General features: G+C 32.0%; 1 protein-coding gene across 1 annotated transcript; it reads left to right on the top strand.

The window, feature by feature from the left end:
- LOC109357543 (cytochrome P450 78A3-like) lies at positions 19,149–21,423 on the top strand. Its single transcript, XM_019601552.1, has 2 exons — positions 19,149–20,277; positions 20,492–21,423. Exons 1-2 carry the CDS (start codon positions 19,291–19,293, stop codon positions 21,140–21,142), a joined length of 1,638 nt encoding a protein of 545 aa, XP_019457097.1. The 5' UTR covers positions 19,149–19,290; the 3' UTR covers positions 21,143–21,423.

Here is a 22,037-nt window from a genome sequence, read left to right as displayed (position 1 = left end):
TAGTTAAGTTAGTTAAGGGTTTCTATAAATAGTAAATCCTAACTATCACTTTGTAATTAACACACAAAAATAGAAATTCATTGATGTTCATTCCTCTCAATTAAATTCCTTATCTGCATAATCTTCTCAGCATAATTCTCACATATTCTTCACTGTCTTGAATCTGTTTTCTGTCTGCAACTCTTATTCTTTCATTCATCCAATTATGTTTCCATTCTATTCACATTTCAGCTTTTTTGTTCCAACAAACTTCTTTCTTTGTTTTGGGAAAGCTATTTTATTTTCACCATAGGGTTCTACCTGGCTGAGTAGTATGCAAGTATAAAATCTTTCACAGATGTTCATTTTATTATTCATTTCAAAATATTTGATTAGTAGTAGAGACTAAAACTTTGAGATTTAGTTAAATTACCTGAACAAAAATCTCTTATATTATCATAATCTTTATTACTATTAAAGAATAATCATCTCCATAAAAAGTAAATTAAAAATATAAGTTATTAGAATTTTTAACGAAGTAATTGTTTCTTATTAATGACACAATAACATAAAAATAAAATAGTGACTATAAAAGACTTATGTTTACTAACATAGTATCCAATTATTTTTTGTGGATACACATATCATCCTTAATTAATATACATTGGATCCTCACAAGGTAAGGATGTAATTTTCTCTTAAAAATATCACTCTTGATTTTAAAGCACTACCTATGTAGATCTCAACAGAAAAATGAAGAGTAATGACAGTAAGTGATTGAGTTCAGTAGTTCCTCATCTAAAATTATTGACTCTAGAGATGTAGTAACAAGTAATATGGAGAAGACACAATTGTTTTAAGCACCGACATAACTAGAAGTGCCCATTGTTTTAAAGAGGGGAGGATGAGTTATTCGCATTTCATTTGATGGTCAGAGGCAAATTAAAAGTTAAGGAGTGTTAATTCGACGGATATGAATTAAGGCTAAGTTGTCGTGCATGTACAATTAATGGACATGCTAAATAAGTACAGCTGCCAAAATTAAGCCCAGGGTCCAATTTCTATACCTTGGACTGCGAGCAATATGTAAATGTGAGAAAGCATTAATTTGAACTCATGGGCCTGGCCCCAAACGTCCAATATGGTCCAACCCATAAGCCCATTGGGGATAGTTGTGAGGCTTGACAATTTAAAATACATATTTAATAGGAGTGGATTGTCCCAAAATATGTAACACTTCAAATACTATTATCATCTCATTAGTTAGAAAATATTAAGTTAGTATATATTAGGTAAGATATTGGATCTATAATTGGTAATACAAATGGTGAAATGCATCACCATGTTACTACAAGTGAAAACATGGACTCTTTAATTTTTTTAATAAAAAAATGTTCATGTTGACACTTCAATCTGTCTTCTTTGAAGCTTGAGATTCTTTCTCTCAGTTGTTTGCATCCTTTTAAACATTTACATATGATAATATGAAGTAGATGTGAACTGAGCTATGTGGAAGCTACTTCCAAATAAATGAATGTATAATCGTAGCACCAACACATACTTTGATTGCATTCTAAGTTGGTTTATTGTATTAATGTTACTATATATATTATAACTTTGCTTTAATTAGGTGCTATATCATTTGTTGTTTTGCTCTTTATTTCCTCATTTTTCTGAAAGGTGGGTAAGGTGATAAAATCATCTCAGCGTCAGCATTTTATTTAACATTTGTTTCCCTCCCTTGTATTTATGATAAATCTGAAAATGCTTTTTGATATTGTAATTCATGGTAGAACATAAAAGGTATGATTTGATGATCCTGCTTAATCAGTTGCTAGTTTGATTTGATGAATCTCGTTCTAAGTATCAAACTTTTCCCAAAAGAGAAATAATTATTTGTTAATTACTACTTATTGGTTGTCAAAGTTGGCCTATTATGAACTGATATTACTATTTTGCTTAATGTGAGATGTGAGATCATATAGAGGATATGGTATATTATGAAAATATCTTGGACTGAGTTGTTTAGCATTAAATAACAAAATAATAATTATAAATAAGAAACAATAATTAGTGATATAAAGCTTAAAATACTTCTTTTTTGCACGTCGAATCAAATCTTTGAAAAGCAAATAAGAATATTATGAACTATAGATAATGCTTTTATTTTTTATTATGTAGTTGGTTGAACTTTGTTTTTATGCTCCATGCCTAAAGTAGTCAAATTCAAAAGTGGTTCTTTTCTAAAATAAGATCCCCATCTTGTTTTTTGTTGATTTTTAGTGCTCCTTGCACATACCCTCTACCACGTTAAATCTTCATTGTCCAAAGCTAAATTTTTTATAAAATAAATTTTATATCATGCAAGGTAGTAGATAATACACCAACCATCCAAATTTATCATATCAAAAGTTCCAAGTCGCAGCAGAGTGAGAGAGAAAGGTTTAACTAAATATACTAACCATGTTAATGTTGCTAATTCGTTTCATATAATAAAGTTATATAGGGTTTAATCTGAATGTTTATAAAAGGATAATAATTTAATATTCACCCCAAACAATATTTTTATTAGATATATCTATAGTCGACAGAGACACTTCCTAGATTTTGAAAAAAAAAAGGAATAAAAATGATTGAAACCTTTTAGAAATAAATGGTATTTCAAGAGAATCAAATCATGAAAATCTACAAGTGTATGACCCATTTTCACATCTCTGAAATATAGCCTCATGTTAATTGTGCTTTCCAAGTATCATAACCAGTTTCTATATGTGTAGGTCAAAAAGAAAGTGGCATGCACAGGACATGTGCAGTGTGTGCTCTATCATCGATCAATAGATCTCAATTGTTGTGTTGAACATATTCATTCAAAGGTCCTTTTCCTGAAAAGAAAAAAAAAAAAGAAGGAAAGTGTGTGTTTTTGAGAAAAGAAGATAGAAGTCAAGAATGTTTAGTGTCATCTCCAACCCACAAAAGCCAATTATAATTGAGAGCATGGCATCCGAATCTGTAAGATGTTAGTTTTTAATTCCAAGTGGGTTAGGTCCCTTCTGAGATAAGCCCACTAAACTAATCAAATCCATATTAAAATCTCCACTTCATTCTTTCCTTGTAACTAGGCATTGGCTGTGTTGCATTTTGTTAATGGACTGAAATCATTGATAACAAAGTTTTGCTCCTTTATACATCAATTAATTAGCATAAGATGCTTCTTCCATTCTCATCATTCTATTTCTAGGGATGACAATGAAAACTAAATTTATAGGTATCTATCTAAACTCAACCCAAATTTAATAGGGAAAACCAGACATAATTAAGTTTGGGTTCAGGTTTTACCCGAGTTCAACATTTGGGTTCAGGTTTAAGTTTGGTATAGTTGATATTTTATTCTAAAGTCGATTAATATATATAAAATTAGACATATATATATATGGGAGCTACTCACGTGAGAACACTGCGTTATTATGAGAAATGAGAACATTTAATTATACCATTAGGTCTTGATTGAATGATTAAGATTAAAAGATACATGACATGACTATCATGTGACCAATAACTAACTTTTAATCCTAATCATCCATAATTGGTTGTAAGGCCCTGATTTATTGTTCTCACAATTTTTATATAAGAACTGTTATCACTTAAGTAGTTTACTATATATATATAACATATATATAGAAGTACATGTTTTGGGCGGGTCCCCATTGAGTTCGAGTTACCCAAAACCCGACGAATTCAGAGATAGTAATATTGTTTTCAATTCAATTTAATTCGAGTTCGGGGTTGGATAAGCACAAACATGATCCCAACCCTCCCTTTCCCATTCCTAATTCATGCTGCCTCTATTCACCTATAACTATGTGCATTAATTGAAAATTTATGGTGAAATTTCATGGGAAAAGAGTTCTAATAACATTGTTTAAGAAATATGACAGAATGAAATTTACTATTGGAAAACTAAGATCAGCACATCTTAATATGTTAAAACATCAAATTGCATGATAAAATTTTATTTTTATTTTCCTTAAACACTATCCTTAAGGCATTTATTAATATTCTCATTGAAAAATACTAACCCCTTAATGTCAAAACTCATGGATTAACCTCAAGTATGTCACCCTATTTTTTTTATAAGTAAATATGTCACCCTATTAATTCTACATATTTTTCGAATAAGGATACTTGGCTTAAATTTTGGTTGGATCAGAATTTTTAATCATGTCATTTGTCTTTAATCTTTCATTTTTTTAATTTCTTATCAATGCCTTATAAAATTTTAATAATAACTTGAAAATTTTGCTAGTAGCTACTTATTGTATATAATACATTTTATACGTGTGAAAATGACGTACAAGCTTCCCTTTGGGGATATAGTACCGTTAATTAGGACAAAGCTGCAATAGTGATAGCGAATTTAGTGACTATAAACCTAGTCCTTATGTATATTCTTTGATCCTGACATTGTGTAGATGACATTAAGTTTGAGGTCACTCATTATTTTTTCACCTACAATATTGAAAAGCTAAATTCCCGCAGGAACATTTTGACATCTTATGTTTAGCATTAAAATCATAGAAGGTTATACACTAATTAATTTGAGGCGTATATATATTACTGACCACATTTTATACATCAAATTTATTAACATCGATCTTAGGTTTCTATATTGGTCCCAATTAAGATTCAAGCGGATTATTCTAATATTGTACAAACCTTTAATTCCAAAACCCTTGTAAACTCTACGAATAACCATTTGCTTTTTTAATAGCATCTTAAACCCTACAATCTATCGAGGGTTCTTAAATGGTTGTACATAATATTTTGTATTATTTCACCCTTTTCAATTAGTTGAGTAATCCAACTATTTTTTTACTACAACCCTACTAATGTGTTAAATTAACCCCACAATCTATCTTATATATTACATTTACCACATGTAGATTTTAATGGTTCACAAAACACAACAAGAACTGAGCTTGAGGAAGCTTCCTACGTAGCAATGCACCAGTTCTTAGAGCAATTCTCGTGGACAAGCTCCCATGATAAGAACCAACCTTGGGATGCTCTAATATAACTTGCATTGACAAGTTTCTATCATTTTTGGTGTTTATTATTTTCCTATAAAAGAAACTAGTTCTCAGCAATCTTCTCCATATGAGAAATATTCGCAACTGGTACCTAAAACGAGGTTAATTAAACATATAGTCTAACAAAATAAACTGAGCATTTGGTTTTGTCAAATATGATTCATGTTCCAAAGAAAATGATTTTCAATTACCTGGTCAATTTAATCAAATCAAGTATATTTCCCACTTATGCTTATTATCCCATGAAGAAGGTTTCCTAGAAGCTAGGTAGCTTGTTGGAAGGGTATAGTTTAATTTGCCTAATTAATTATCTACTCTACACGTTAGTTAGTTAAATAATTAAATAATAGTTATAATATTCAATTGCCATGATTTGGACATAACAATTGCTTTTTGGACAAAGGAAAAAAGCCATGACTCACTCATGCTTAAAGTTGATTTGTTTTTGAGAAATTAAGAAGATAAACAAATGATTAATGCTTTTTGTTTAGAAAATTTAATTAGCTGGATCAAGCTACATGCGAACCTATCCTAACTCTTTCTTCAGAAGCGAATACTCTCCAGTGTGTGTGAACGTGGAACTTCATTTTGTTAGGTGTAGTTAAAATAAATCAAACTAATAAATTGTAGTCATAACTTCTTGAAAACTCTATCTATAATTGATTTTAATTTGAGAACGATATAATTAGGAAAACAAGTATTTTCTACACCAATTTTTTAAGGGAGGCTGGGGAATAGATTATTCATTAGTATATATATATATGTACTACTGTGTAGTACACACCAATTACTACCCATCAAGCACCTTCATCAATCTACAAGTACATTAAAATACTTTCATCACGTACGTTAAAAGAAAAATTAAAGTCTAAAGTCTTAACCATTCCATTTGATCACCGCCTGTAAAGGAAAGGGATGTAAACAATTATATCATATTAGAATAAATTAACAAATTTTATTGAAATAATATAAATCACCTCTCTATTTTTTTAATATATACAAATCACCTCAAATTTACGTACATAATTACATCGACTATTCCTATGTAAGAGATAACTGTGATATTTTAAGTAAAAAATAATTATAAATGTAAGTAAGTTAAATAAAATATGATATATTATATAGATGAATCCAAATAGTAAAAATGTCAATAGCTACTATGTTCATTATTTTTGGTTTATTACAAATTGCATCAATAATTCTTATATAGTGTTTAAATCAATTTTATACTATATTGTAACGAACTAAAAATAACGAAGATATATTAAATCTTATATTATTTAGATCCATCTTTACAAAATATCATATTATGTTTAACTTAATTACAAGTATTATTAAATATTACATTATTATCATTGTTGCAGGGTAGTCACAGTAACGTATCTTAATAAAGCACTAAAAAAGTGGGAAGAAGATGAATAGGTGATGTGAATTTTGCTAATAACAAACAAAAATAGTTTTCGGTTGGTTCGTCACTCACAGTACCGTTAAAATTAACAAAGTCGTCTCAGGAATTCTTTCTATTTTTTAGTGTCAAATTTTAAGAAGTTTTTTTTTTAGCTAGTCGTTACCAGAGACAAATTTAATTATTCTTGTTTTATATAGTTATATCCTTATAATAATTATACACCTTATTGCAAAGAGTAAAGAAATAACAATTATGATAAAGTTGAGGGAGAATGACAATGGTATATAACATGAAATTGTTCTCTAAATTTGTTAAAAAAATCATTAATTAATGTAAACAAACCTTAACCTACATGTTAAAAGGAGTGAATTGGAGTCAGTAACTTTGTACAGGGAAATGGGACAAAATCTATTGTATCATGTTTTGTGTTACTAAATGGTTGGAAAACTGGTCCAAATAAAATAAATATATTTATAAAAAAATTATATGCAGTTTTTGACCAATTCTCACAATTTGGTGCATCAAGTTCCATAAAGTGTAAGACATGTGATATTCTCCCAGGAAAATATTATGTTTATCAAGTCAAAATCCTTAATTTAGTTACTTAATTTGGATTTTTCAAGCAATAATCGGAAGACTAGTTAACACAAAAATAAAATTAGAATACGATTATAGATATCCACTTCCATATGAGAACTTTTAACTAATATAAAAGGATAAATTCAAATTCAAAAACTAATTTTCAATACATTGAAAAAGAAATTTATACGGCAAAACTATTTGTCTTATTTCTTCAAATAAAGCCTTAAAAAATTATGGTGCAGAAGTGTTGAGTTCTAAGTATGGTGAAGATTTCAATAATCATTCGGGGTTAGAATTTTGACTTCCTCTCTTAAAAAATCTGTTTGGGTAAGGGACTTAGGTAACCTTCATACTAGGGGTTCTAATAACAACCTATGGTTCTGGGAAGGTATTAGTTGTCGTGTCGGGGATGAGACTTCTACTAACTTTTGATATGATAATTGATTGGGCTCTACTAATTTCTTTTTAGGTTTAGGAGGTTGTAAAATCTTAGCTTGAACTAGGAGGAAGTGTGAATGAGACTTAACTTGGAGGAGACATTTTTTAATTGGGAGCTTGAACTAAGTGATACTTTTTTTTGCAGGAAATTCATCAATCAGTGCTTCAGGAAAACATACCAGATTCTTTGGAATGGCAACACAACAAATCCAAGCATTACTAGGTCCACTCTGCTTACAAACTCCTCACTCACCAAGCCCACCAACAAGCATCCAACAATCAACATATTAATCTCCTTTAGAAATCCATAGCTCCTTTGAAGGTTACTACTTTTGCTTGGTGACTTTTCTAGGATAGATTATCGACTCTCGAGGCTCTCTTCAAGAGGGGGTGTCTCTAGCTCATGGAGGAGACCCATATGCACCACTTGCAAAGAGCACCCTAAATTCTCTAAACACCTTTTTTCTTCCTACAAGTTCAATTATTCAGTTTGTCAACTAATCTATAATTGGTTGAACATCAGCATTGCTTTACCACTTAACCTCATTCACCACTTTACTACTCACATGAGCATGGTTACTCGTAGAAAATGTTGGAAATTATGGAGTGTCATTTGGCTAGCTACAACTTGGGTTATTTGACTTTCTATGAATGACCTCATATGTAACTCGATTACGCCATCTCCTCATAATATCCTATATTCTACTGAGGTTAAATCATGGCTTTGGATCAATGGATAGAGGGACAATGACTCCATTCTTTATTCCGACTGGATAGTTAATCCTATAGCTTGTCACATCATTGATTTGTAACTTTCTTATTTTCCTTCTTCTTATTTTCTTGTATTATTTGTATCTTCTTTCTTTTTTAATAAAATTTTCCTTTGCTGATAAAAAATTAACGCCTTAAAGAAATTGTTAATATCACACTTACATAATTTGGAATTAGACCTTGATGATGGAGAGTAGAGATGGAATCAACGGTAAGTAATAGGTGATAGTAAAAGTCATTAACTAGGAGCCATTAATGTTATGTCAAGTATTTGGAAGTGTGTCCCACTTCGTAAGTAAGTGCCCCAAAATATATCACTCTATATATATATATTTAGCAGAAAAATAATTAATTATTAATTTTTAATATATATATATATATATATATATATATTACAACATGATGATCCATATTAATATGGTAGAAGATGAACAAGAAAACTTGCAGAAAATGATTAAGAGAAAAATTGAGAAAGGTATTTTACTTCATTGATTCATTTGTATGAGTAACAATATGAATTTATACAACTCTTGAGGAGTGCTTGTTATGCAAGCAATTCTTCATGACTAACTATTTTAAAGCTCATTTAACACATGCCAAAAATAGAGATTCTCAACTACAATCCGTCCTTCTAGAGGTAACAACAAAAATAGATAACTACCTTCTCGCTCAGGCGCTAGCCTGTCGCCCGAGCGAGGCACTACCAGGGAAAATGGATCATAATTCTAGGATTTGTCGATTAAGCGACATATCCTCGCTCAATCCTCGCTTGGGCGCCAGGAGTCGCCCGAGCGAGGCACCACCAGGGAAAAGGATCACAATTCTTGGATTTGTCGCTTGAGCGATATCTGTCACTCAAGTGAGAGAACTCCTGAGCACAATTGACTTGGTTATTTTGTCCAAGGTTGATGTAGTCTTTATAAGTCATATCTGATTCATCAAGAGCACCATATTTTGACATCCACCTGCAAGCTAGACTATATATGTCATGAAGGCCAAGCTTGGATGATAGAGGATAGAATTTGGCAGGAGCAAGAGTCTTAAGGAAGATATCTACAACCTGAAATTTAGTGGAAATATGCATAAAGTGAATAATACCATCTATCACTCTTTCTCTAATTGAGTGACAATCCATTTCAATATGTTTTATTCTTTCATGGAACACTGGGTTGGCTGCAATATAGAGAGCAGACTGATTATCATAATATAAAACAATATGATTAGTGTTTAAGATAAGTAAATCATTGAGAAGATAAGATAACCACTGAGCTTCATAACCTGCAAGAGCAAGAGCTCTCTGTATTCAGACTCGGCAGAGGATCTTGAAACGGTCCTCTGCCTTTTGTTTTTCCATGAAATAAGTGACTCACCAATGTAGAAACAAAAACCAGTTACAAATCTTCTGGTGTCAATACAAGCCCCCCAATCAGAGTCACTAAAACCCTTTAAGCTAATCTCTGTATTACTAGGAAAAAATAACCCCTTTCTAGGAGCATTTTTGAGGTACCTAAGAATTCTTAGCCCAACATTATAGTGATCTATGATGAGTTTGGATAAAAATTGACTTAAGTGACTTACATCAAATGAGATATCAGGTCTAGTGTGAGTTAGATAGATAAGTCTTCCTAATAATCTCCTATAAGCAGTAGGATTGTGGTAATTGGGTATAGAATTGTTATGAAGTCTTATAGTATTGTCCATGGGTGTGGGAGCAGGTTTGGCTGCAAGCAGCCCTACATCTTGAAGTATATCAAGAGTGTACTTCCTTTGGCAGAGATTAATGTCTCTATTAGTCCTAGAAAATTTCATCCCAAGGAAGTATTTTAATATTCCAAGGTCATTAATATCTTGTCAAGGAGTTGTTTAACAGATTGAATTTCTTTCAGGTCATTACCTGCTAAAACTAAGTCATTTACATATACAAAGATGGCTAGAAAGGAATGGTGATAATTTTTAATAAACACTGAAATATCATCTCTAGATTGAGTGTAACCATTCTGTATCAAAACAACACTTAATTTCACATTTCATTGTCTACTAGCTTGTTTCAATCCATACAAGGATTTTTGGAGTTTGCATGCTTTAGCTTTATCTGCAATGTTTAGCCCTTCAGGAACTTTCATGTAGACTTACTCAAGTAAGTCTCCATGAAGGAAGACTGTGTTAACGTCATGGTTGTGAAGGTACCAATTCATGATGGAAGCTAAGGCAAGAATAACTCTCATGGTAGCAAACTTCACAACAAGACTAAAAGTGTCCAAGTAGTCTATGCGTGATGTTTGAGTATAACCCTTAGCTACCACTTTGGCCTTATGTCTATTAGTGGATCCATCAGGATTATGTTTGGTCTTAAAGATCTATTTACATCTTATGGCTATTTTGTTCTCATGGAGATTTGTAATGATCCAAGTTTCATTTCTATTTAGGGCTTGTAATTCATCCTTTATAGCATCTACCTAGTGTTGGTATTGAATGGTCGCATTATAATCACTAGGTTCGAATATGGATGAGATGTTTAGAATGAAACTCTTATGTGCAGCAGAAAAGTTTTGGTAAGATATGACAGAGGACAAAGGATATCTTATGTTAGTGTCGTTAGTGCAAGAGTTCATTAGAATGCAATGATATTCGTCTTAGTATCTAGGAGACCTCCTTTGTCTGTTAGAAATCCTAACATTGTACTCAGATCCTCATTGGGGGAAATGTCAATAACTTCATGAGGTTCATCAATGTTGTTCATGTGATCAATTTGATCTGTTTGAGGATTGAGGGAACTGTCATAAAATTGATGATCCAGATAGTGATCATCTTGGCTCAAAGAAGAAGTGGGCAAAGATTCACTATCTCTATTCTCATCTAATTTATTTTGGTTAGAAAAAAGGAAAATTTCTTCATAAAAGGCAACATTTCTAGACATAAATGTTTCTTTTATTTCTAAGTCATATAGGATGTAGCTTTTAACACCATGCTTAAATCCTAGGAATGTGCATTTTCTAGCTCTAGGGTCAAATTTCTTCCTGTTATTTACAAGGGTAGAGACATAACATAAACATCCAAAGACTTTCAAATTAACAAGATTAGGATCATAGTTGAAAAGAACCTGGTAAGGAGACTTGTTGTTTAGGACAGTGGAAGGATGTATGTTGATTAAGTAAACAACATGAGCAGTTGCATAATTCCAAAAGTATTTAGGCATAGAAGACTGGTACATAAGGGCTCTTGCAACACCAAGAATGTGTTGATGTTTTCTTTCCACAACACCATTTTGTTGTGGAGTCTCAACACAACTAGTATGATGCAAAATTCCTTTTGAGTTATAGAACTCCTTCATTTTAAATTTCATTCCATTATCAGATCTTATGTACTTTAAGACAATGTCAAATTGAGTTTCAATTAGAGCAACAAAGGATTTTATGAAGGTTGCAATTTCAGACTTATTTTTTATAAAAAAACAACTAAGTATGTCTAGACTTGTCATCTATAATAGTTAAGAAGTATCTATGGCCTAATGTAGAGGGAATGGAAACATGTTCTCATATGTCAACATGGATGATATAAAAAATAAACTCAAATATGCTAGTACTATTTCTGAAAAGTTAATTTCTTTTATTTAGCAAAATGACAAAATCACAAGGTTTATTTGAAGAATCATGATGAATGAAAGAAAATTGTTTATTAAGAATGGAAATTTTAGCATTAGAGGGGTGTCCAAGTCTATTGTGCCAAACATCCTTAGTCATAGAATTCACTATGTTTACATAGTGATTGGGCAGTGAAGATAGACTTTCATAATTAAGAGTATATAGTCCTCTTTTTTTTTAAGCTGCATCAATCATCCTCAATGTGATTTCCTCCTATATTTTACAATTGGTTTTAGAGAAAATCATGGAGAAATTGATGTTCTTGGTAAGCTTAGAAACAGAAATCACGTTGAAGGAGAATTCAAGTATATAAAGCACATTAGTCAAGTAAAGATCACTAGAAAAAATTACAATTCCTCATATGGTGGTAGTAATTTAATTTCCATCAGGCATTTTAATGATAATAGGGTCAATTTTCTTGAATGATTGGTATCTTTACAAGGAGTGATAGATATGATTTGCTGCTCCCGTGTCAATTATCCAATCATCATTATGTAATTTACTGGTTAAGTTGTGAGATTACCTAAAAATTGTTGCTTACTTTAGTCACCCAAAGAGACAATATTAATTTGGTTATTGGTGTGAAATAAGGATTCCATCAACATAACCAATATGGCTTTGTGTTGATCAGGGGTGAATTCAATATGATTTTCTTCTTCATTGTGTGTATTGATTGTATCATTATTAGCTGAAGCACTTGCATTGTTGATATTGCTGCTAAACTTGTAGTAAGGATGGAAGTCATGCTTCTTGTAGCATACATCTATGGTGTGACCTGGTTTATTGCAGAGAGTGCATACCTTTGAACTTGATCCTCTTCCTCTTACTCTGCTAGTGTTATAGCCCCTTCCTATTCTTAACTGATTGAAGTTTCCCCTTAAACATCTTCCTCTTCCAGTGTAGTTATCAGTAGTGTTATTGAATATCTTTGGTCCATCCAAGGGAAGAGCAAATTGTCTTTCTTGCTGCATAAGCAAAGAAAAAGCTATATTTATACTTGGTAGGGGATCCATGAGCATTATTTGGGATCTTACACCCGAATATTGCTCATTAAGTCCCTTTAGAAATCGAATTACATAGTCTTCTTCCCTATAGGATTTGATCTTGCAAGTGCATGAAGTGAGAGGCCTAAAGTTGTCTAGCTCTTGCTAAAGGCCTTTCAACTTAGTGTAATATTTGTCTATACATTGATTTCCTTGCCTTGTAGTGTATAGTTCCTCTTGCAAGTCACAGATGTGAAATGTATCTCCTTGGTAGTACCTTTCTTTAAGATTTTTCCATATGTCTTATGTAGTCTCTAGCCACAATGTACTATGTACAATAGAACAATCCATGGAGTGATTTATCCAAGACATTACCAAGGTATTGCACCTATCTCATGCTCCAAAATTGGGATCATCAAGACGTGGTTTAGGCAGGCTGCCATCCACAAATTGTAGTATGTTCTTTGTCTTAAGAGCCATTAACATATCCTTTGACCAGGATTGGTAGTTTGCTTCTGTTAGGTGATCCTTCACCAAACTGCAACCTGGGCTCTCATTTGGATGCAAGAAATAAGGTCTGAAAGGGTCGGCGAGAGGATTTATGATGGTTATCGTATTCGCCATTCTGAATGAAGTACAAAGAAATATAGAGGAGAAGGAGAAAGAGAAAGAACGTTTATGCGCAAAATTGATGCTCTGATACCATATTAGAAGATGGTGATCCATATTGATATGGTAGAAGATGAACAAGAAAACTTGCAGAAAAGGATCAAGAGAAAATTTGAAAAAAGTATTTTACTTTATTGATTCATTTGTATGAGTTACAATATGAATTTATACAACTCTTAAGGGGTGCTTGTCATGCAAGCAACCCTTCATAACTAACTATCTTAAAGCTTATTTAACACATGCCAAAAATAGAGATTCTCAACTACAATCCGTCCTTTTAGAGGTAACAACAAAACATATAACTACCTTCTCGCTCAGGCATCAGCCTGTCGCCCGAGCGAGGCACCACCGGGGAAAATGGATCACAATTCTTGGATTTGTCGCTTAAGCGACATCTCCTCGCTTGGGCGCTAGGAGTTGCCCGGGGGAGGCACCACCAAGGAAAAAGGATCACAATTCTTGGATTTGTCGCTCAAGCGAGAGGACTCCTGGGCACAATTGACTTGGTTATTTTATCCAAGGTTGATGCAGTTTTTATAAGTCATATCCGATTCATCAAGAGCACCATATTTTGACAATATATTTTATTAAAGAGAAAAAATGTATGAACTGACAGTACATGAGTTTTATATAATCTCATTGCACCATCTATTATTTATATTTAATTATCGTTAAATTTTCAAAAAAATATAGCAGATAATGTAATAACTGTACTAATTTTTATACTAACAATACATAAATATTACACTGTTTTATTAACTGATCATTGAAAGTCATTAGGGTTTATTTAAGAATTCGTGTGAAGCTTTGGGTGGAGGGGAGATGAAGAGTTATCACATTCAGAAAGTGAGTACAAGTAACCACCCTCAATACTGTACTCTTTCTCACTTAGTACAGTAGTACACACATACGATATATGCATCAACAAGTTGGTCCATTTATTTTTAACAACAACACATTATTTAAACATTGAACAAGATGGTATATCTCCCAGGTCTATTCAAATGATAGTAAGTGTATATTAGTTTATAATAGATGATTTTAGTTAGTACAAAAATTATTATTATATAAATACAAATAATATATGAACAAAATAAATGGGATTCTCATTCCGGTATATAAGTGGATGCTAGTATATGAATAATTAGAATCAGTAATTATTTCTTAATAAACTAAATCATTTATATCTCACACTTATTTTTTATGTTTTTATGACTCTACGTGTCTCAAAAAACTTATCAAGGAACAATTAATTTTTAACATTTTGGTTGTCAAAATATATTTTATATAACATTTAAATCATTATTTATCAACGAGACGTACAAAAAAGTAAAATTTCAAAAACAATTGTGCTGTTTGGCTTTTTTATTTTGTGGAATGGTTTCATAACGAGTTGTTAAAAAGTTAAAACTTCTTCAAAACAATAATAATAATAATAATTACTTGCTAGAAAACGACAAGCCCGCTTCATTACCAACCGGCCAAATGGGATGAATAGAGGGTTAGTTTCTCAAAAATGCATTATGATTAAGGTAATTTGTAAATGGTTTTGATTATCATAATTTATTTAAATACATATTCTTAAATTTTAAAGTACAAGCTCCAATAATAAAAGGAGGTGAAATAGAAAGAGAGGAGTTAAAATTATATTTTATTGTTTGAAGGTTATTTATTAATAGAATGGAATAAAACATTTTCTTTCAAATCCTTTTGAAAGAATTCCCTTCTCTTTGAGATGAAGTCAATGAATTAGAATGTCATATTTTTCTATGCAATTCATTCCCTTAAAAAACACTCCCAAACTCTAGGCCAACCATTACTAATTGGTTTGATTTGAACCTTGGTTAGTTATAAAAAAATGAGCAACCCTAGCTCATTGATGGTGATGGATTTGGTTAAGCAACAAAACAGGCCAGTTTCTACACAATAATATTATTCACCATGACAATATGTCTCGAATCTTTGGGTTGGGAGAGAAAAACAAACAAATGGAGTGCATATATATATTGTGTATTGAAAATTCTCATATGGGATGCACGAATGTAGATTTGGTGACATACATGCGATGTAAAAGATTTTTTGAAAATATATTTACAAAGTATTATTTACGAAATTAACAACCGTTAGAATATGGAAATACGCTTGTTTTTAGTAGTCGAAATCTGTTTTTGAACATATTACACAGGTAACAACATATACGATATTTAGGGTTTAGTTTTCTTTCTTAAAACTTTATTTTTAACGGGCAATATGTTAGTATTTTTTTTTGTTACAGGTGAAACTCCAATCTTCCACCTCTTTCTATCATCATACCACACTTCATCTTTCTTAAAACTTAAAAGTATTAATACAATAGATATATGGACTATCATCACATTTAAAATTTAATGTTCCTTCCAGTTAATTATTGTTATGCAGATATATTTTGTTGATAGATAAAGTTTAGGTGAGTTTTGTTCATTGTTGAATACATTGTATCAAAGTATTCAAAATACAAATGACCACAATCAAAATAATTAAAAGAGTTAGTCATTAAAATGGTTAGAGTGGTTATTTATGGAGGGAGACGCCATACTGATAAACTGAAACAGAGTCCTGAGTGCAAGATGTATAAGAGCCATAAGTGGATGGGCCTTCATGTGCTCTCATACTGTGAGTCGCATCACCAGACAGTGTCGCGCCACACGATCCACCACGTGTCAGATATCCAACCTGAGTTTTAATGCTCCCACGTTAATTTGTCGTCCCAGAATTTCTTCTTCCCCACGCGCACACCTCTTCTCTCCCCCACTCAACACCACAAACAGCTCTCAGTAAAAATATAATTTTACTCATCTGTTATAAAAAAAATTAAGTCATGGAAGTTATAAAAATCGCATTCAATTTAGAATTTAATATCCATCATAACTTTTATGTGTTTTTTTTGTACTACATATTTTCTCACTTTTTTGAATAAAGAATTAATTCATCTATTTCAAGGTTCATGAGTACTCCTCCCAGCAACTATTGCTCATAGAAATCAAAATCTCAACTTAGAATCTAATGAAATCTTACACTCCTAGATCAACGTCTTGTTGGTATCATAATTTTTATGTTGTTAATATATTAATTGACTTTTAACTAATAAAAATAATACATAATAATGATGTTTTTTTATCACCAAATATTTTACACGATACATATAATTTAGTTTTTTAATTTAGTATTAAATAGTAGTAATTAGTTAAAGGAATAATTAAAATTAAGCTAAAATGTTCAAAATTAATAAGCAAGATTTTATATTTGAGTTCAGTTATATTTTTGTGGTTATTATAGTCAAGGTATTTTGAGACTTAATATCGGAAATGATATATTTTCATATAATCATTATATAGACAAGAAAATGACATATGTGTAATATTTTGTTTATTAATGATTGATTTATAAATGACATATGTTATTTTCTTATAGGTGAGAAAATTTAAAATGATGATATATCATTAATCTTTTATATTTTATATGAAACATTTAATAATCAGTAGACCAAAAAGTTGAGGTTCAATTCATAAAAACGACAATTGTTGGAGGTGTACTCAAATATCATAGAGTGAAGAAATACCCTTTAATTATATAAAAAAAACATTTAATATTTTTTCTTTATGTCGGTATTAAATGTTCTATCTCCTTTTTTGTCATGTATAAAACTAATCCTTACATACAGTGATATTAGTTACGAGTATAATATTAATACACTGACAATGTAAAGAATTATACACCATCAATGCATCATTTATTTTTATTTGGATTACTTTTTTTGAAAAGTCAATCATAATTGAAAATGAATGATAGATAATATAGTTATAGTGTAAAAAACTCTTATACTGTCAACGTATACATTTTTTTCTCATTAATTATTAAGTTAAATGTTAATTTTCTCCAAAACCAACAAATAAAAATGAAGGTAATTTACAATGTTGTAGTTTTTAAATTATTATAAAAGTCTACCAAATTAATTACTTTTATATGTTTTTACAATTTGATTGAATGAATGGAGGTAAGTCTGGATTATCCTTACATATTCAAATATTGGAAAATAGACCTTCCACTTGTAGTATAAAAGCATATATATTTATTCCTCAAATCTCATTAAATTGAAGCATCGTGTATTGAATCACATTTTTTAATCTACTTAATTTTATTGAAAGTGGTTACATATTTCATGTAACCATTGATACGTGATGAATCAATGCATAGATTTGCAATGCCATAATGACATTTGGACATAAGTAATTATAAGTTAAATATAAGATTTTAGTATTATATAAGTCCATACATTTAATAGGCTTCCCCGACTTTCTAATTTTGTACACCTGTTTTTCCAATAAATAATTTAGTAGCCACTTTTAATATACATTACTTTTGATTTTGTAGATTATTTAATGAATTTATCATCCATTACCCTAAAGTTAAGGTAATGATTAAGGAACAACAAATTATACACTTGTATTGCAAAGTAACATTTTAATATCACTTCCCAATAAACCTTTAAGGACTGTTTGATAATTGAGTTTTGGAGAGCAATGAAAGCGAAGACGTGACAGTCATAAAATATATTTTGGAGATACTCTCAAACATTATTTTTCTTTTTATTCCCCTCCAAAATTTAACTCACAAATGATTTTGTTTTCTTAATCGTCCTCTACGGCAATGGATAACAAATTCACCTTTTAATAGATTTGCTAGAAGAACTATTAAGGAATACGAAAGAATTTACAATTGGAAAACTGTATTAAAAATAAAACCATAAAAAAAAGCATTGGAAACTTTCTTCTCGTGTCGGAAAGAGTGCACAACAATGGGTTAAAATAAAATTTTTAAACATAAATGTGTGGATAGATTAACATGCACCTAAGTACAAAGAGCGCGTGCAGCCAAAACGAGACCCAATCTAGTCGCTGGATTTTCCCAAGATTTCGTCATGCTCTCATGGCGGCGCATTCTTAGATTTCTCCCCGAAATTTTTTACACATTAATCCCCATTCGCAACTCCACTAATCATATAGGACTAACTAATAACAATATAAATACCTTGTTAATTATATCAACATCAATCCCCGCTAGTATTTTAAGAGTAATGAACAAATAAGTTGTGTTTTCAAGTTTTGTCCCACAAAAAATAGAAAAATTAAAGTGCTTCCAAAAATATTTCAAATGTTATCAGATTAATTATTATCATTATATTTTATAATAATTAATTGAGATTGATATAACCCTAAAAATATAGGGATTTAACTCATATTTAAAATTTTGGAAACTATTTTAAATTTTTAAAATTTCTATAAACTGAACTAGTAAAATTAAAAAATAAGAGAAACTGAAATAAATATTTATTTATTTTTTTATATCTATCAAGTATTTACTTTATACTTTTTTTACAAAATAATCATATAACTATGACGATTTTACATCTATCCTTAAAATTATGACATGGTTCAAAAATAATAATCATAACCAAACTTTAATTATTTATGATAATTTATTTAAATCCATGGTGAAAAATAAGATTCAAATGATAGCCATATACTAATTTCTCTCTCCCTTGCCCTATATATTCCTCAACCAACCTCCACCTTACTCACTTCAAACACTTGAAAAAACACAAATCAACACAATAGTCTCTCTCAAACCCACTTTTCTTCTTATTATTCTTCTGACTAATAAGAAAACACTTCTTAGTATTCACTTTTCATACCATGACAACCAACGTTGATAACCTCTGGGTGCTAGCCATAGCCTCCAAATGCACACAAGAAAACATTGCATGGTTGCTTCTGATCATGGCCACACTCTGGTTAACCATGACCCTGTTTCACTGGTCTCACCCTGGTGGTCCTGCTTGGGGAAAGTACTACTCCACATGGAGAAAAACAACACAATCATCACCATCCTCAACTCCACACCATATAAACGCCATGATTATTCCTGGTCCCAAAGGGTACCCTTTAATTGGAAGCATGAACCTCATGACTTCTCTTGCACATCACCGTTTAGCTGCTGCTGCTAAAGCATGCAACGCAACGAGGCTCATGGCGTTTAGTCTAGGTAACACACGTGCTATAGTCACGTGCCACCCTGATGTTGCTAAAGAGATTCTCAACAGTTCTGTTTTCGCTGACCGACCTGTTAAAGAATCAGCTTATAGCCTCATGTTCAATCGTGCAATCGGTTTCGCTCCCTACGGTGTTTATTGGAGAACTTTAAGGAGAATCGCAGCCACTCATCTTTTTTGTCCTAAGCAAATCAAAGCCTCTGAGACTCAGAGAAATGAAATCGCAACCCAGATGATAGAATTCTTTAGAAACCGCCATAACGATGGCGGTTCTATTAGACAAGTTCTTAAGAGAGCTTCGTTGAGTAACATGATGTGGTCGGTGTTTGGACAAAGGTACGAGGATAACAGTGGCATGGAAGAGGAGTTAAGTGGGTTAGTGGAACAAGGGTATGACCTTTTGGGTACCCTTAATTGGGGTGACCACCTTCCTTGGCTTAAAGACTTTGACTTACAAAAAATTCGGTTCACTTGCTCCAAACTTGTTCCAGAGGTAAACCGTTATGTCGGTTCAATCATCGCTGACCATAGAGCCCACACAGCACAATCTAACCGAGATTTCGTTCATGTATTGCTCTCTCTCCATGGTCCAGATAAACTGTCTGATCCTGACATGATTGCTGTACTTTGGGTAAGATACAAAAGTTCCAATTTTACTACACGTAAAATAGTGTTACACCCATTTTACTACAAATATTCATTGGTCCAAGTATGCTAATATTAAATTGAAGAATAATTGTTGATATGTTTCTTCCTTCATCTTTTCATTAAAAAAATAGTAAAATTAAGAATGTTGATGTGAAGTGAAATGTGACTAATGTTTTTCTTTTTATATCTTTGTTTAGGAAATGATATTCAGAGGGACCGACACTGTAGCCGTTTTAATAGAGTGGATATTAGCAAGAATGGTTCTACACCCAGATGTGCAGCACAAGGTTCAAGATGAGCTAGACACGGTGGTGCGTGGTGGTTCACGCGCTTTGACAGAAGAGGACATGACGGCGTTGATATATCTTCCGGCGGTGGTGAAGGAGGTGCTGAGGCTTCACCCACCAGGCCCACTCCTCTCCTGGGCCCGCTTGGCCATAACAGATACGACAATTGATGGGTATCATGTTCCTGCAGGGACCACAGCTATGGTTAATATGTGGGCCATATCAAGGGACCCAAATGTGTGGAGGGACCCATTTGAATTTATACCTGAGAGGTTCGTGGCTGGTGAGGGAGAACCTGAGTTTTCTATTCTGGGATCGGATCTGAGGTTGGCTCCGTTTGGGTCTGGAAGGAGAACTTGCCCTGGGAAGAGTTTGGGTTTGGCTACTGTGAACTTTTGGGTGGCTAGGCTCTTGCAAGAGTTTGAATTTCTACCGAATGATGCTGATAAGAATGGTGTTGATCTAACAGAAGTGCTTAGGCTCTCTTGTGAAATGGCTAATCCTCTAACTGTTAAGGTGCGCCCTAGGCGTGGGTTAAGCTTATGTAATAAGTTAAGTTGATAAATGTTGAAACTTTATTTAAGAAATTAAGGAGGTAGAAAAAGAAGAAGAAGAAGAAATAGAGGGGGCTTTAAGTGATTGTATGGACTATGGATGATTGAAGAAGGTGGGGTTGGCTCTTTTCTGTTTATGGGGGGCTTCAGATTTTCTCTTTTCTGTTTTTAATTTGATTGTCAAGAATCATATCCAGTGTCTTATTAGCAAAGATAAAAAAATATCTGTTGCCATTGTAAATACTGGTGAAATTAATACGAAGTTTTTAGATTTACCCATGTTTTTCATTCCTTTTTAAACCTTTTTAGCCCAAGATTAAGAATATTTGACATACAAATTGACTAAAAATGTTAATTATTAGCTATTGGTTCTTTTTGTGGAAATTAAATTTTATTTGGACTGAGATGGATAATTATTAGCTATTGCCTGGTGACTATGCCTTACTAGACTCTCGTGGCTTGATTTTGAAATCCTTGAGAAAACGACAATACGTTCAAAAATTATAGCTTTTTCATGTCAACTATTTGTTAAGATGGGAATTTTGCAAAACCAAATTTGATCAGAGGATTCCATTAACTTGTGTCTTTTGTTGTAACGTTTCTTTCGTATGGCATATGGCAAATGCATTTTGCTTGGCTTCATTTTCCCATTTTACATGGTGCGAATTATACTTGATGAACAGTCTTTCTGCTGAAGAAGCAGAAGGTGGGGGTTCTTGTTGTGGCACTCTGTAATTTGGTCACTTTGATTGTTCAACGGACAAGGTTGTTTTTTAAAGATCAGCACTTTATGTTTGTAGGTATACTTGTTGACCTATAAAAGTAAGTTGTTGGGTCTGACTTCTATTTTAAAGTCAACTTAATGTTCCCCCTCTCATTTTCGTCTTAGTCTTTTTTTTCTA

The sequence above is a fragment of the Lupinus angustifolius genome, chromosome LG09 (assembly GCF_001865875.1).
Source record: "Lupinus angustifolius cultivar Tanjil chromosome LG09, LupAngTanjil_v1.0, whole genome shotgun sequence".
NCBI lineage: Eukaryota > Viridiplantae > Streptophyta > Magnoliopsida > Fabales > Fabaceae > Lupinus > Lupinus angustifolius.
This window is presented reverse-complemented; position numbering and strand designations above follow the sequence as displayed.

Coding starts and splice junctions, on each gene's coding strand:
- LOC109357543 (XM_019601552.1), top strand. CDS start 19,291: ATGACAACCAACGTTGATAACCTCTGGGTGCTAGCCATAGCCTCCAAA. Junction 20,278..20,491: donor ACATGATTGCTGTACTTTGG/GTAAGATACAAA, acceptor ATCTTTGTTTAG/GAAATGATATTCAGAGGGAC.